General features: G+C 40.2%; 1 protein-coding gene across 1 annotated transcript; it reads left to right on the forward strand.

Moving 5' to 3' along the window:
* Positions 1-928: 928 nt before the first annotated feature.
* CXCL13 (C-X-C motif chemokine ligand 13) lies at positions 929-6,707 on the forward strand. Its single transcript, XM_050790889.1, has 4 exons — positions 929-1,077; positions 2,864-2,996; positions 5,495-5,575; positions 5,869-6,707. The coding sequence occupies exons 1-4, from the start codon at positions 1,014-1,016 to the stop codon at positions 5,918-5,920; spliced, it is 330 nt and encodes a 109-aa protein (XP_050646846.1). The 5' UTR covers positions 929-1,013; the 3' UTR covers positions 5,921-6,707.
* Positions 6,708-15,880: the final 9,173 nt, after the last annotated feature.

The following is a 15,880-nucleotide window of genomic DNA, read 5'->3' on the forward strand; positions in this document are numbered from 1 at the left end:
GTTTGATACATCATCCTTGTCCACTTCCAGGGCAGTTTAGTGGTACTCGAGGCCAGACTAGCCACTTTCTCCGTACTTTTTTTTTTTTTTTTTTAATCAAAGAGCTCCTAGAAAATGGGATAGGCTGTGGGCTATTGTCCCCATGGACTAGTTGGTGGGATCAAAACTAAACTTCACATATATTTATATCAAACAGACTGTAATATGGGGTTCACCCTCTAATGTAGTTCTAATAACTCCCTCCCCTGCCACATGGTTCTCAAGCTCACGGACTTACACACGACAGCCAGAGAGATTCTCTTCCTCAAGGCTGTTGTCTCCCTCCCTTCATGCAGACACAGGCACACAAAGCAGGGGACGCCTACTGCCCCCTTCTAAGAATTCCATGATGGTCAGATTACACAAGTAATCATATATTTCACAAAGTAAAATAAGAGAAGGAAAAGACTGGTAGGAAAATCAATAGCATAATCAGCGTTAGGATCTGTATATAAAGAGACATTCATTTGGTGTGCAAATATTTACTGAGCACCTACCGAAGGCCGGAATCCCTTCCACATGCTAGGGATGTGATGTGCTCAATGGAGTCCCCAATGTCATGGAGTATATATCTAATGCCGTGGAGAAACCTGGCTCACCCTGCACTGAGAGAAGCAATCAAAGCCACCATCACCAATAGCACTACTAAAGACAGTGCTTCGGAGCTTCCAAGCTGATAGATTTTCCTTTCTCCCACCCTCAGATTTCTCCAGCATCTCTGGCACTTGTAGTCCACGTTTGCAAGAACTATTTTATTGTAGTGCTCTGAAACAAATTTATAAAGTTTGCAAGAGAAGTTTTAAAAAAGCAAGCTCAGCAATATTTGGGGGCTTTTAAAGCTGATGATGCAGCTGACCTACTGGAGACAAAGGCAGTGGGAGGGCCCTTACTGGTATAAATAAATAGGAGTCTCTGGTACTGAAAACCCACAGCCTGGACTCAGAGCTCAAATCTGAACTCTACCTCCAGACAGAATGAAGTTCATCTCGGCATCTCTGCTTCTCATGCTGCTGGTCAGCAGCCTCTCTCCAGTCCAAGGTGAGATCTTTCACTTATGTTTCACTGTTTGTTGAACAGAAATAGTCTTTAACCACTTCAATTTTCTTTCAATTAAAAACTGCAGGGAAGTCTGACTAAAGGGGGAAAAAACAGCTCTGTTGCTTCTAGATTTCTCAAAGTAAGGTGTTTAGGAATTTAACTCTTCAAAATTGGAAGTCTTTATATTGTTAAGATTTTTATTTATAGAAAAAAGAGATACCAGAAGTCCAATATTCATGTGAATTATATTAGGCTTGTATATTCCCGGCCTTTTTCAGATTCCACTCCTGCTATATATATTTCTTTACATGTAGCTCTTATTTGTTCTGCCTCTCAATGTTACCCACTCTGACCAAACCCTATATAGGGTTTAAAGATTATTGAACTCTACTGGTCTCTTGCAGTGAACATGCTTCATGTAATTCCAGGTGGTTAGATCTGGCATCGAGTACACCATTGTGAGTACACCAGGAGTATTTACACACATTCTGCAAAGAAGCAGACTTCCATGTCTAAGTGGGGCAGCTATCTGTGTAAATAGATAAATATCCAGTTGAAGTAGTAAGTTTTATGTGGCTGAAGGAATGGATATATGTGCAGAAAGAAGCCTTCTGTTCAGATTTAGAAGACCAAATTTTTGTTCTTAAAACACAGAGGAGGTTTCTCCCCCAGTTTTAATTTTGCTTCACATGTTATTTTCACTCTTCAAAACCCTAATTTCTTGCTTTCTCCATGGGGCTTTCCCATGGCTCCCGGCAGAGGTAACTTTACTACATCTTCTGTTCTCAGCACACACATTAGATGTTGAGCGTAATACAACTTTCTGTGGTATTTTAGCTTTTGTTTGCTTGTTTCCCCTACTAAATTATACACATCTTGAGAGTTGAGCCTTTTTATTTATAAATGTATGTCAAGCACAGTAGTAGGCTGGATAGAAAAGATCTGATAAATGTCTTTTCCTTAGATTTCATTAGATCCCATTAAAATTCATGAGATGGGTACTAATGGTACCCATCCAGCATTAATCGCTTTTATTAAATAAAAAGAGTTTTGAATTTTTACGATTGCCTTTTGTTTGGTAATGATTTGCAACCTAGACAGAGGACCAACATATTAAACAAAAACGTTTGTGACATTTTCTGAGAGGAAAGGGGAGGGTGGCAGAGAGTCTGATAGAGAAAACTCTGTTCCAGCATGTTATTGCTCCCAGGACTCTAGAGCCAGGTCATGTCCTCGGTTTTTATGTGGTGGGAGTGATGATAATCCATTGGTTTTATACTGCATTAATTATAACTGCGTTGTAAGTCCCTACAGAGGCTGTTCTCAAATGTTATTACGTGGACAATCACCTGAGTACAAACATAACACTATCACAAATGTCAAAGAATGCTGTGTTTTTCTAAAAGCTAATTTTTGTTTTGTTTTCCTTTGCTTTGTTTGTTTGGTTTTTGAAATGGGGTCTCCCTTTGTTGCCCAGGCTGGTCTCAAACTCCTGGATTCAAGCAATCCTCCCACCTTGGCCTCCCAAAGTGCTGGGATTACAGGTGTAAGTTACCGTGCCTGGCCTAAAAGCTAATTTTATTTTTAAAGTTTCTACACATTGGTAGAAAACATTTAAAAATACTCAAGCCAAGGCAAGCAGAAATATACAAACTAAAGACATATGAGTGGAAGCACTGACTTGAAACTTTTAAATATTCAAACGTACAGTATGAAAGATTAGTAATTAAATTCTAGTTATGAATTATATGCCAATGGATTAAAATAATTGATTCTGTGTTTACAGGTGTTCTAGAGGTCTATTACACACACTTGAGGTGTAGATGTGTCCAAGAGAGCTCAGTCTTTATCCCCAGACGCTTCATTGATCGAATTCAAATCTCGCCTCGTGGGAATGGTTGTCCAAGGAAAGAAATCATGTAAGTTTCAAGAAAAAAATAAATAAGATTTCTTTCTCCCAATGAAATCAGATTACATGTTACCATACAGTAGTCTTACTCAAGAATGTAGAAGAGATTTACTTGAGTGTTGCTAAAAATTCTCAAACTAATAATGAGAATTGTTAGTAATGAAGAGCTTAGCTTGCAGCAGCCCCGAGCTAAGTGCTTTACATGAACATACTGATTTTATTTATTCAACCACTTTATTAAGGTAAGCCTATTGTTCCTTACAGGCTGAGGCTTAGGAAGGTTAACCAACTGCCTGAGACACACCGTCAGAAAGGATTAGAAAGTGCATTAGCCAGGACTCCATTCACATTTTCCCCATTCCAAAGCCTCTTCTTTGCGACACCTTGAAGTATTAGGCACAGCATCCTTCTCAGGGCATCCCCGACTTGGCATTCATTAGTGGCTCTTCCCATGGACTTCTTTAGATTTTTGCAATGTTTGTAAGCAGCTACTTCCTGTTTGTCACATTTTGTTACCAGTGCTTGGGGCCTTGGACCAGTTGAAATATGGGATATCAAAAGCTTATGGTAATTTTTCACTAAAAAGGCATTATAGTTTTCACTAAAAAGGCATTTCACTAATGTCTTTAACAATAATGTCTAACTAAACTACAATTATTGCCATCAAACTCAGAGATGTGAAGTCTAGCCATGACTTATTTGGGAGTAGTTCCCCTGGCTGTTTAGAAAACTGGGACCCCTTTCTTTTGATTCCATTTCCTCTGTCATGACTCAAGTCTCTTGCCTGTCAGCCAAGGAAGGTAATGCACCTTAATTTTCTCTGCTTTAACGTTGATTGTTTTGAAATGACAAAAATCTGATTTCATATCTTTTCATCAAATTCTGCATTTATGAATATTAACCAGATACAGAAATGAAAGTTTCAGATTATTATGAGAAATTCATGCCAATCAGAGGTGAAAATACTGTGAGTCCAGATGGTCAGAAATCTGTGTTTCCATCATGAACTCAGAAACCAACTGGAAGTATCTGCCTGAAAACCCAACTGTTCCATGCCCTCTGACGTCTCTAAGATTTACGTGCAAAGGTGCAGTTTCAAAATTAGATGGATGGATCCTTGCTGTTTGTCTTTTTTGTTTTGGGGTTTTTGTGGTTTGTTTTATTGTTTGGTTTTGGAGGGTTTTGTTTTTTTTTTTTTTTTTTTTTTTTTTTTTTTGAGACAGGATCTCACTCTGCTGCCCAGGCTTTAGTGCAGTAGCACAATCATGGCTCACTGCAGCCTCAACCTCCTGGGTTCAAGCAAGCCTCCCTCCTCAGCCTCCCGAGTAACTGGGACTACAGGTGCACACCACCATGCCCAGCTAGCTTTTTTTTTCAAATTTTTGTAGAGCTGGGGTCTCATTAAGTTACCCAGGCTAGTCTCGAACTCCTGGCCTCAAGCAATCTGCCTACCTCAGCTTCCCAAAGTGCTGGGATTACAGGCATGAGCTACCATGCTGCTGGCTGTTTGTCACTTTATAACTAAGACAAATGACATATAAGGGAATTGTGTTTTGTTTGAGTTCACACCAATAAAGGGTAGAGTCTCCCAGTTTTCTGCTATCTGGGAGACCTCACTTTTCCACTGCAGATAAAAGCATTTAACACTATGTCTGGAACTTGGTAACCACTCAGGTCATGCTCATGAAAAACAGTGAAGAAAAGTGTGGGTTGTGGAGTCAGATAATCTTCATTTGAATCCTGCTGCATCACGTATTTGTTGTGCAATCTTGAACAAGTTATTTAAATTTGCTAAGCCTAGGTTCATCATCAGAAGGTAAGGAAATAATAGTTTCTCCAGCAAAGGATTTTTGTGAGATGAATTGAAACAATCCATGTTACCTGCTAAACATAGGGCCTGGTGTGTTTAAGTACCTGATAAATATTAGCTATTAATTATCATTGCCACTTTTGCTGTTGCTTAATATCTTAGAGCAGGAAAAATCTTGCTAAGTGGTAATTCGACAAAATGCAGATGTCACTCCAAGCAATCTGCTCTGCAGCATGCCCCCCATGTGAAATTGTACTGAATTTTTTTTTCAGTGAAATTCAAGTTCTCAAGAGAGTATTTTCTATAGCTTATTTTGTTCTCCCAAATGCAATGCAACAGATAAGCACATTTTAAAGATATTGTGATATAACTTGAGAAGTGAGCCAATCTTGGAGTCAGTTATTTGGTTGTTCTCCAACACACGTAAAGGTTATCAACAAAACACTAACTTCTGACATGTGAGGCCGTCTCAGCTTTGGATTCAACCCCACCAGCTCACACATACTGGGCCACAAATGGTTGTTTTCTTATTCCTGTGACCCCATGCTACAAATCACCTATTCCAGATCCAAAACTGCCCAGCTCCAATTTCACTTCATCTAGGAATAATTAGTTTCATACCCAACTCTTTTCTTTATTAAGAGTATAGGATTGACTAAAATGTAACACTGAATTATTTAATTTTTATTTTCCCCCAGAGTCTGGAAGAAGAACAAGTCAGTTGTGTGTGTGGACCCTCAAGCTGAATGGATACAGAGAATAATGGAAATGTTGAGAAAGTAAGTCAGGCATAACAAGGGGTTTCAGATTCCAACTTGTACTGAAGAGTTTCCCTTTCCTGAGCAGTCAAAATAGGGACCAATTTGAATTTATGAGAAGTTCCTAAGACAAATGTGTGTTTTTCACCATTATTGCTTATCAGATGGAGTAGGGGTAGCGCATTCCAGCAACTCAGTAAACCAAACTAGAAGCCAGTATACATGACAGTCCTTGCCTGCTATCTCCAGAGGAAAGCCACAGTTTCTTGTGTTTCTCTAAACATGACAATTTTGTTTTTGTTTCTGCTTCACAGGAAAAGTTCTTCAACTCCACCAGTTCCAGTGTTTAAGAGAAAGATTCCCTGATGCTGATATTACTGCTAAGAACACCTGCATTCTTCCCTTATCCTTGCTCCGGGTTTTAGTTTTGTGCTTAGTTAAACCTTTTCCAGGAAAAAGAATTTCCCCATACAAATAAGCATGAGACTATACGTAAAAATAACCTTGCAGAAGCTGATGGGGTGAACTCAAGCTTCTTCACTCACAGAACCCTAGATACACGTGGAGTTTGCATTCTTATTCATTAGGGAGGACAGTTTCTTTGAAAACAGTTATTCAGTTATAAATAATATAGGAGTATTTTGATAATATACTTGTTGTTTAATGTTTAACATTTCTTAGAAAATAATGGAATGAGAATTTAAGCCTCAAATTTGAACATGTGGCTTGAATTAAGAAGAAAATTATGGCATATATTAAAAGCAGGCTTCCATGAAAGACTCAAAAAGCTGCCTGGGAGGTGGATGGAACTTGAGCCTGTCAAGAGGCAAAGGAATCCACGTATCCTCCGCTTAAAAACTCACCATGGAGGAGAATTAAGTCCTACTTTTAAAGAGTTTCTTTATAAAATTTGCTGTCTAAGATTAATAGCATTCAAAGATCCCCAGACTTCATAGAATACTCAGGAAAAGCATTTAAAGGGTGATGTACACATATATTCTTTCACACATTTGCCTTGACAAACTTCTTTCACTCGCGTCTTTTACACTGACTTTTTTTTTGTGGGGGCGGGGGGGGACTCTGGTATCAAATTCTTTAATGATTCCTATAAATCTAATGACATTCAATAAAGTTGAGCAAACATTTTACTTAATTATGTGCAATTTCTTCTTCTTCTTCTTCTTCTTCTTCTTCTTCTTCTTCTTCTTCTTCTTCTTCTTTTTGTTTTTTGAGACAGTCTCACTGTCTCATTCAGGCTGGAGTGCAGTGGCACAATCACAGCTCACTGAAGCCTCAACCTCCTGGGCTCGAGCAGTCCTCCCCCTCAGCCTCCCCAGTAGTTGGGACTACAGGCACACACCACCACACCCAGCTAATTTTTGTATTTTTTTGTAGTGATGGAGTTTCACCATGTTGCCCAGGTCATGAGTAATTCATTCTTAAGACAGCATCTACCCAAATGTAGACTTTCTCTGATTCTTAAAGTAGGATTTTATGAGGTTAATTTTTCTTTGTATTTCATTTGCCTTTTACACATGATCTAAAATCATTTGGTAAAAGGTGAGTGAAGTTATTCCTGATATTAACACAGTGGGAAATATTTGGCTATGAGAGCCTCTTCCCCCTAATGTTACCTACCACATACTAACTGTGATTTCTTCCAGACTTCAAACATTTATCAAACCCATTTTCACTATGTCATATTGACTCTTAAAGTCATTAATGTTTCATTTGACAGTTTTGCATTGAGTTTGATCAACAGACAAAGAAGACACTTGAACTCTAGTCCCCATCTGCCCTGGCATCATCCTGGAAATCCTACCCACCACACCACTGAGCTCCACTGTGTGTTCCTCTCCCCACCCCACCTCCCTACTGCTTACCAACTGCTTTGGGGGGTCTGCTCCCAGGTCACCCAGGTTTTAAGCTATCTCTGACTCTGTCTTTCACTTTTCTTTTTCTTTTTAATTTTATTTTTATGTTATTAAATAATTTCTTGGGAGAAAATTAAAAGCACCTATAATTACTATATTTTCTGTTGTCTACAATTAAATGTGTTTTGAATTACAAATACACTCATGCGCACATAGAGGGCTGATAAAATGTCATCAAGATCCTGCCTTGTAGCGTTTTACAGATTCCAATGTTTAGAGATCAGGAATCACTTCATTCTTTAATTTGATTTTGGTCTCGTTTGATAGTTAAACAAATATTCAGAAGTCTCAAATAAGAAATATCACTATTTCACATGAAGCATCTACTGTTATCACCCCTGCTTAGGACACAGTGGTTAAGTCATTTGCTCATGAGACTCCATCTCTACAGAAATAAAAATCTAGCTGGGCATTGAGGTGTGCACCTGTAGTCCCAGCTACTCAGGAGGCTGAGGAGGGAGGCTTGCTTGAGCCCAGGAGGTCGAGGCTGCAGCTACTAAATGACAAGCCAGCATTCAAATCCAGCCTGTGTGGAACCAGAATCCATGTGTCTGACTATTGTACTGTGCTGACTCTATAGGAAGTTGGTATCATCAGTAGAAACAGGCATGTACTTGCCCCCAAATCATATAACTAGCAAAAGACAAATCAGAATTCAAACCCAGGGCCATCTGACTCCTAAGCAAATGCTGTTAATCACTTCACTAGACTGCCTCAAGTTTTCCCTTCCCTAAACATATTTCTTACTTCAACCTCTTTGGCTACCATCCTTTTCAGGGCCAGTCAAAGCCAGGGAAAGGGTGGGAGCTCCAGGACATTCAAGCTTCCGCTGGATTGAGACATTCATGCCGTGTTGTCCAATCCCAGGGGGATCTGGGCAGCTGGTGGGTGGGGTGAAGGCAGTGGGCCAATGTGGAAAAGGAGACAAAAGCAGGGCCAGTGAGGGTTTCTAAACTCGCTTTTGTTACCACACAGGCACCCATTCCTCAAAAGTTGGAGTGGATTTGGATGTGTTCAGCCTGATCTGATTCAGGGAGCTGAACTCATAGATGCAGGAAACTTGTGGAACCATTCCTGGAGTGTCTGAGGAAAGGCGAGCTATTGCAGATCTGACTGGGTGTGGGTCTGGAAAGAAAGACTTGTGAAACAGTAAGGCAGTATTCAGGTGATAAATGACAACACACACACACACACAAATTAATCAAAAGTCAAAGTAAAATAGAGTTGAATGGAAAACGCAACGTAATGCTGACCAAAACAGGATGTTTAATGCTGAGAAACTGAATGAAGGAGCTACACAGGCCAAGCAGCACAAGGATCTCCTAGCAGCAGAATGCAGGAGACCTGTAACAAACCCATCAATAGTGCTGCTCGAACCCGTCCACTCAACCAGCAGAGGCCCAGGAAGAAAAGACTCTGCTTCTCCAACAGAAGGGCTCAGCCCTGGCCTTAATTTGAGGGGAAAATAATCCACCAAAATAACAATACAACAGTTAAAAAATATACATTCTAAAAATACAGCATAACAACTATTTACATAGAATTTATATTGTAATTTAAAGATGATTTAAAGTACAGTAAACAGCAGAGTGTGTATAGTTCATATGCAAACACTGTTCTTTTATATAAGAGACTTGAGCATTCTCAGATTTTGGTGTCCACTGGGGTTTTGGGGGAGGGGCTGGAACCAATCCCCTGAGGATACCGAGAGATAACTATATTTGGTATTTGTCCTAGGTTCCTAGTACAGAGCTCCTAAAACCCTTGGAATTCTCTGAGTGATGCGAGTGTCTCATTATTCACAATGAGCCCCTTTTAACCATATCTGAGTTTGTGGCAATTAGGTGGCTATTGGCAGGCCCTGAGATAGCCTTAGGATGGGGGTTGGCAGGCAGACGAACCAACCATGTGATTAGAGGGTTGGAACTTTTGACCCACCCTCCCCACCACCTGTAGGGAGATGAAAGGGGCTAGAAATTCAGTTTATTACCAATGGACAATGATTTAATCAATCATGCCTACGTAATGAAAACTGATATAAAAACCACCAAACAATAAGGTTCAGAGAACTTCCAGAACATGGAGGTGGGGGGCAGTGGTGCGCTGGAGCAGACATGGAAGCTCTGTGCCCCTCTCCTCACGCTGCCCTGTGCATCTCTTCCATTTGTCTGTTCCTGAGTTGTATCTTTTATAATGCCCTGGAAATAGTAGTACTTTCCTGAGTTCTGGGAGTCATTCTAGCAAATTATCAAACCTGAGGGCGGTGACCTAGGAACTCTCAAGTTTGTGGTTGGCTGGGTACAAAGGAGAGTAGCCTGGGCACCCCATGTGCAGCTGGCATCTGAAGTTTGGGCAGTCCTGTGGGACTGAGCCTTTAACCTGTGGGGTCTACGCTAAGTACAGATAGTATTGTAACTGCATTGAATTGCTGGATACCCAGTTGGTGTAAAAGAATCACAGAATCGGAGATTTGGTTGGTGTCAGTAAACACTTGAGGCACAAAAAAAAAAAAAAAAAAAAAAAAAGGAAAAAACCTATCCCCAAACCTCCAGGCGATTTCAGTGTTCTAAAATTTGAACGCATAGTTCAGCCAGCCCACACAGAATATTAGAGTTATCGAGGGAGCTCGCTTTTCTTATGTCAGGTTAATTAAGTTATAGTTTACAGACAGTAAAATTGACCCTGTCTAAGTGTTCAGTTCAGTGAGTTAGCAGGAACAGCCCCAGCCCCTGTTCTGTTACTATACTTTTGCCTTTTCCAGCCTGTCATATAAATGGTACAGCCTTTTGTCTGGCTGCTTTCACTTTGCATAATGGTTTTGAGATTCATCATCTTGTTGAATGTATTACTAGCTTCTTCCTTGTTGTTGCTATTATTTCAATGTATGGATATACCAAAACTTGTTTATTTATTTGCCAGCTGATGGACCTTTGAGTTGTTTCCAGTTTGGGGATATCATGATTAAAACTGCTGTTAACATTTACTACAAGTCTTTGTGGGAACATATGTTTTGGTGTCTCTTGGATTAGTACCTACAAGTGGACATGCTGGGTCATGTGGCAGGTGGATGTTTAACTTTATAAGAAGCTGCTAAACTGTTTTCCAAAGTAAATGTACCATTTTGCATTCCCATCAGCAATATGTGAGAGTTCCAGTTGCTTCATATCTTCACCAGCCCTTGGTATTATCGGTCTTTTAAATTTTAGACATTTTAGTAGGTGTTTAATCTCTTGTGGTCCTAGTCTGTATTTCTCTAATGACTAATGATGCTGAATAGTTTTCACGTGTTTGTTTAAGATCTGTGTATCCACATTAGAAATCTGACTGACTTGCCCCCACCTTCTGGGTGGGTGGGGAGGAGCTCTATCCTATTCCATCCAAATGACTCTGCTATATTTCCACTTTGGATTTTGCAAAGGTACCTCAAACTCAATGTCAAGGACCAAAATTCATGATCTAATTCCAGTCTGGTCCAATTCCAGCATTTCCTACATCTGTGACAACTCCATGATTTGTTTCATTATGCAAGATGGAAAACTAGGACTCGTTTCAAAATTTATTTTCTATCACCACCAGTTCTGTATCCAACCCATAGCAAAACATCATTGATCCGTTTCCCTAAATATCTTCCTAATTCGTACACAACTCTCCATCTTTACTGCCTCCCTATGTCAACCAAGAGGCCATCAAGTCTCACCTGGACTGATTAAATAGCTTAAAAACTAGCTACCCTCCCCCGCCCCGACATCCCTCCATAAAGCAGCTAAGGTGATCCATTCAAAATGCAAGTCTGACAATGTCACACCTCTTACAGTTCCAAGCTCAATGGTCTTCCTCAGGACAGCCTTCTGTGCCTAGGTTAATCTCCTTGTGATAAGCTGTCACGTAACTCTTTCTTTTCCTTGAAAACTCTTACCTCAGTCAATAATAATACCATTGCTAGTGTGACTATTGGCCTTCCATCTCCAATTAGGATACTAACTTCATAAGGGCCAAAACTGTCTCTGGCTTTGCTCATCCTCAGATCCTTAGCATTGATTATGGCCCGGCACATGGTGGAAGTTCAAGTATTTTTTGGATAAATATATGAGTAAATAAATGAATATCTTCTAACTGTCTCATTTATTACCATTTAAGATACTTCGAGAAAATAACTTTTCATATTTGTCTTATTTTCATAACTGGATTGCAAATTTCTTATAGACAGTAAGTCAGACTTTTATTTCTTTGCAACTCACGTGGTGTCCCACATATTCAATAAGCAACTCTTGTGCAAAATGAAAAGCATCTTGTACAGCATGTAATTTGTTTGGAATATTTAGGAAATAATTTTTTTACTATATTATCTAGAATATATGCCCCCACATTTTTATCACTATAACGTGCATCTGAGCATGCTGGTGGGTTTGAATTAATTGATAATTGTCATTGAAATTTAATGTAACATTGAGATCTCCAAGCTAAACTCCACTAAAAGTATGTCATGACATTATGACACTAGCAAATACTGCTAGAAAATGGTAAATCTATATGAATCCATTCTCACCATAAATTTAAAGTGACTGATATTTATTAAATTCTTATATACCATATCATTTAGGGTACCAATAGGAAATAGAAGGCATGCATAACTTTGAAGTGATTGCAATGAAGGAAACTATTTCAAAGTTGTGGGCAGGGTTAATGGAATATTGAGGCACTCAGGGACTAGTAGCCCCTCCGAGGCCTAAAGAAGAAAGGGGAAGAAATGGCGTTATGGAAGGCTGTTGGAGACCTGCAGTTTGGAAGCTAGATTGCCGGACAGGAAACATAGTCATTGAATGAGTCATCGGCCAAGATGCCATTAAGTCTCATCTGCACTGATTAAATAGCTTAAACACTATAACAGCATGTAAGTTGTTTGGAATATTTAGGATTTTTTTTTTTTTTTTTTTTTTTTTTTTGAGATGGAGTCTGGCTCTGTCGCCCAGGCTGGAGTGCAGTGGCGCGATCTCCCCTCACTACAAGCTCTGCCTCCCGGGTTCACGCCATTCTTCTGCCTCAGTCTCCTGAGTAGCTGGCATTGCAGGCGCCCGCCACCATGCCCGGCTAATTTTTTTGTATTTTTTTAGTAGAGACGGGGTTTCACCGTATTAGCCAGGATGGTCTTGATCTCCTGACCTCGTGATCCGCCCGCCTTGGCCTCCCAAAGTGCTGGGATTATAGGCGTGAGCCACTGCACCCGGCCGGAAATAATTTTTTTACTATATTATCTAGGTGAGAGTAGGACATACCCACCTTTTTATAACTACTCTTGTGCATCCGAGAGTGCTGATATTATTAAATTTATTATCAAATAGAGCAAGTCGTCAACCATGACCAGAACTGAGTGTGAACAGGGATTAGAGGAAATAAGGGTCTCTACCTCTACATCCTCCCACCTTACAATTTCCTATTCGTGCTTTCCAACCCCCCGACCCCCATCATTGGCCAAATACATTCAGAAGAGGTTAGATGAGGAAACTAAGGTTCAGAAAGGTAAATGAATTTGCCCAGTATCACCCAGCTAATGAATGTCAGTTCTGATATTTGAATCCCAAAGACCGACTCCAAATACCATGATCTCATTTATTACTTTACATGTACAACTGATGGCTATGCCAAATATGAATTGTTACAATTTTTAATAAAAGTTAATGAAGGCTAAAGATGTGTATTTTTATCACATATTCTACTATTGAAAAAAATTGCTTATCTTACGGCAGGCAATCAATTTTATTTTAAGCATTTTTTTTAAAAATCTGGATAACAGCCTCTCCATTTGAAATCTAAAAATCAAACAAATATCTCATTATATCCCCTAACTTGAGTGGGGCTGGAAGCCCCAGGGGAAAATCCCTGATCTAGCCTTTTCTCTCTATTAAGTGGACAACATCCTTAAGTATACTAACACCCTTTGCCCTCAAAGAGGGGTGAGAGGAATGAGGATCCAAATGATGCCTCCGTGGCCTGATTCTTGTGCTTATCTCTGCGTGGTAGTCCCAGCAAAGTCCTCAGCTCTGTCTCTGACACATCCTGTGGTCTTGGGGGTCTTCTGTTCCTCATCCACTCCTGAACAAACTGTCCTCCCTACAAACCCCAAGACCAGCCCAGGACAGGTCTTGTGGAAATAGTCTGGTAACCTCACGGGGCTCTGCTGCCGTTTCAAGGAGGTTCTTTAGCGCCCTCTGGTGGCTACTGCAAGAAATACCATGTCCAAACTGAAGAGGGCAGTGAGGGCGGTGACTTTAACGCTGGACCGGATTCGCTGCTTCCTTTTCCATTCAGTCAGACCCTGAAGAGTGTCTCCCGGGGATTGCAGACAAGGAAATCAGGTGATTCTTTTTTATCGGTGCCCAGACTCGGGACTCCACGGTCTTGACTCTCAAAGTACGGCCTCCCAACCGGCAACATTTGAGAATCGGAATCAGAACCTACATTTCAACAAGAAACAATGATTTATATGTAACTAACACTGAGAAGCTTTTTTCCCTTATATTTTGTCTTTTACATTTCTCCCTACCTCCTACCTCCTCACTGACAAAAGACAATATACAATCAATTTTCACAGGTAAGCCCTCATTCTTCAAGTTAGGGAGAAGGAAAAGAAGTAGAAGTTGGAAGACTTTGAATCAAAATTTGGTTCTGCTATGATTCATTGACATATTATTAAATTCTCTGAATCTCATTATTCTAAATGTTCAGATGAAAATAACATCTAGCCCTTATGGAACTAAGAATTAAAACATTTTCAAATCAGCTAACTTGGGGTCATTACTGGGATTCATAAATGCCAGGAAATTAGGATTGTTGTTCAATTTCTGATGCCATTCCACTGGCCTAGAAATGGTCGTGTTCAACCCTTTGACTTCAAGCCACAGTGCTCTACTGGCATCCGGTGGTGAATGGTGTAATGTGGAAACATCAAACATGGTAATGCAGAGTACCCTAGAACTGACCCAGGAAGATGAAACCTGAAACCAGCAAACACGGCTTATCATATGACCTCCAGAAGCGACCAAAGAGAGGAATGGAAGAAATGTGGCTACCAGCCCAGTGTCAACTGAAACTAGCAGCAGATAGAGACTTGATTGTTCTGAGCAAGACCTCTATACCAGTTCATTATCAGCTGCCAGGTGCCAAGCTAAAGAAATGTGTGCTTGATTTTCTTTTGTGCATCATCCCCAATTAGATGTAAAATAGTTGCCGAGAGTTCAGTCGTGCTGAGACCCATTATTCAGTAACAAAATTAACATTTCTAAAGTACTTTACCACAAATGGCAGGTTAGTTCACACAGCGTTCTTGCCTGAATCACGGGCCCCAGCTTTGTGTATTTCCATTTGCTTTATTTGCATGTTCTGCCCTTTCTACCTCCCACCTCCTAGAAATTAAAAATATCAGTAAGCAAAGAAAGGCACAGTGACTCTCGCTTTCAGTTAAGGAGCTATTTCATATGCAGTGGTCACTTTTTATCAGTGCAGAATGGTAGATGTCCCTGATAAGCAATCATGGTGTCCACAGGACAGAGGACATTTTTAATTTTGCTAGGCATTTTGCTTAGCTTTGGAAATTCTCGTATGTTTTATCGTTAATTTCAACTTATAAATTCCCTGGCTAGGAGCAACTTCAATGAATTCGAGTTTGGAAATATCCAGCAGATTTTTTTTTTTTTTTTAATGAAAGCATCTCCCCACATTCGCCCACCTAAGATAACTCAGAGGCAAATGCACTTCACACTGAAGTTAATGAGAATCTGAAAACTGCAATTGCAATGAGGTTGTAAACTGGAATTAGCAGGATTCATGTTGCCACAATTCATCTAACCTAGATTTAAGTCTCTGGAGTTATTATTTTTTCCCTCTTTGTTAAAAGCAAACGTTTTTACAACCTCCTTATTTGTATACTGTTTTTATTATCCCACTACCCTCACGAAATTAATGAAAGAGACTTTTTTCTAAGTACTTCTTACAGAGACTCTTGAATGTGGACCTGCTGATTCCTCAGGGAGCCCACTTAGCCACTTGGGCCGTGTGCCCCCGACTCGTGGTGCACATGTGAAAAGCAGGTAGGGCAGTTTCACTTTGTACTAAGGCCTGTGATTCCTGGAAACTCTGGCCAATTCTAAATCCCACTGACTGGAAAGGAACTTGAAGTCTCCTCCAAGTCTCTTTTTTCACAAAGTAAAGAACGAAGGTATTTTCCTAGCAAAAGCTAAAATTCCAAGGAAGATTAAAATTGAGGAAGTCTCCCAACTCTTTGTTGGCGCCCTCCGTTGTCCACGTGCCCTGGATTTGCACCCTGGAGTTTCCTCGAAACAGAACTGCAACCTCAGTGTGGACCTGGGACTAATAAGATCATCCAGCCCGTTTAATG

This window comes from Macaca thibetana, chromosome 5 (assembly GCF_024542745.1).
Source record: "Macaca thibetana thibetana isolate TM-01 chromosome 5, ASM2454274v1, whole genome shotgun sequence".
In the NCBI taxonomy this organism is placed as follows: Eukaryota; Metazoa; Chordata; class Mammalia; order Primates; family Cercopithecidae; genus Macaca; species Macaca thibetana.

What these genes read in the sequence shown, in the direction of transcription:
- CXCL13 (XM_050790889.1), top strand. Translation starts at nt 1,014, where the DNA reads ATGAAGTTCATCTCGGCATCTCTGCTTCTCATGCTGCTGGTCAGCAGC. An exon ending in CAGCCTCTCTCCAGTCCAAG is followed by an intron (nt 1,078 to 2,863) that starts GTGAGATCTTTC and finishes CTGTGTTTACAG; the next exon opens with GTGTTCTAGAGGTCTATTAC. An exon ending in TGTCCAAGGAAAGAAATCAT is followed by an intron (nt 2,997 to 5,494) that starts GTAAGTTTCAAG and finishes ATTTTCCCCCAG; the next exon opens with AGTCTGGAAGAAGAACAAGT.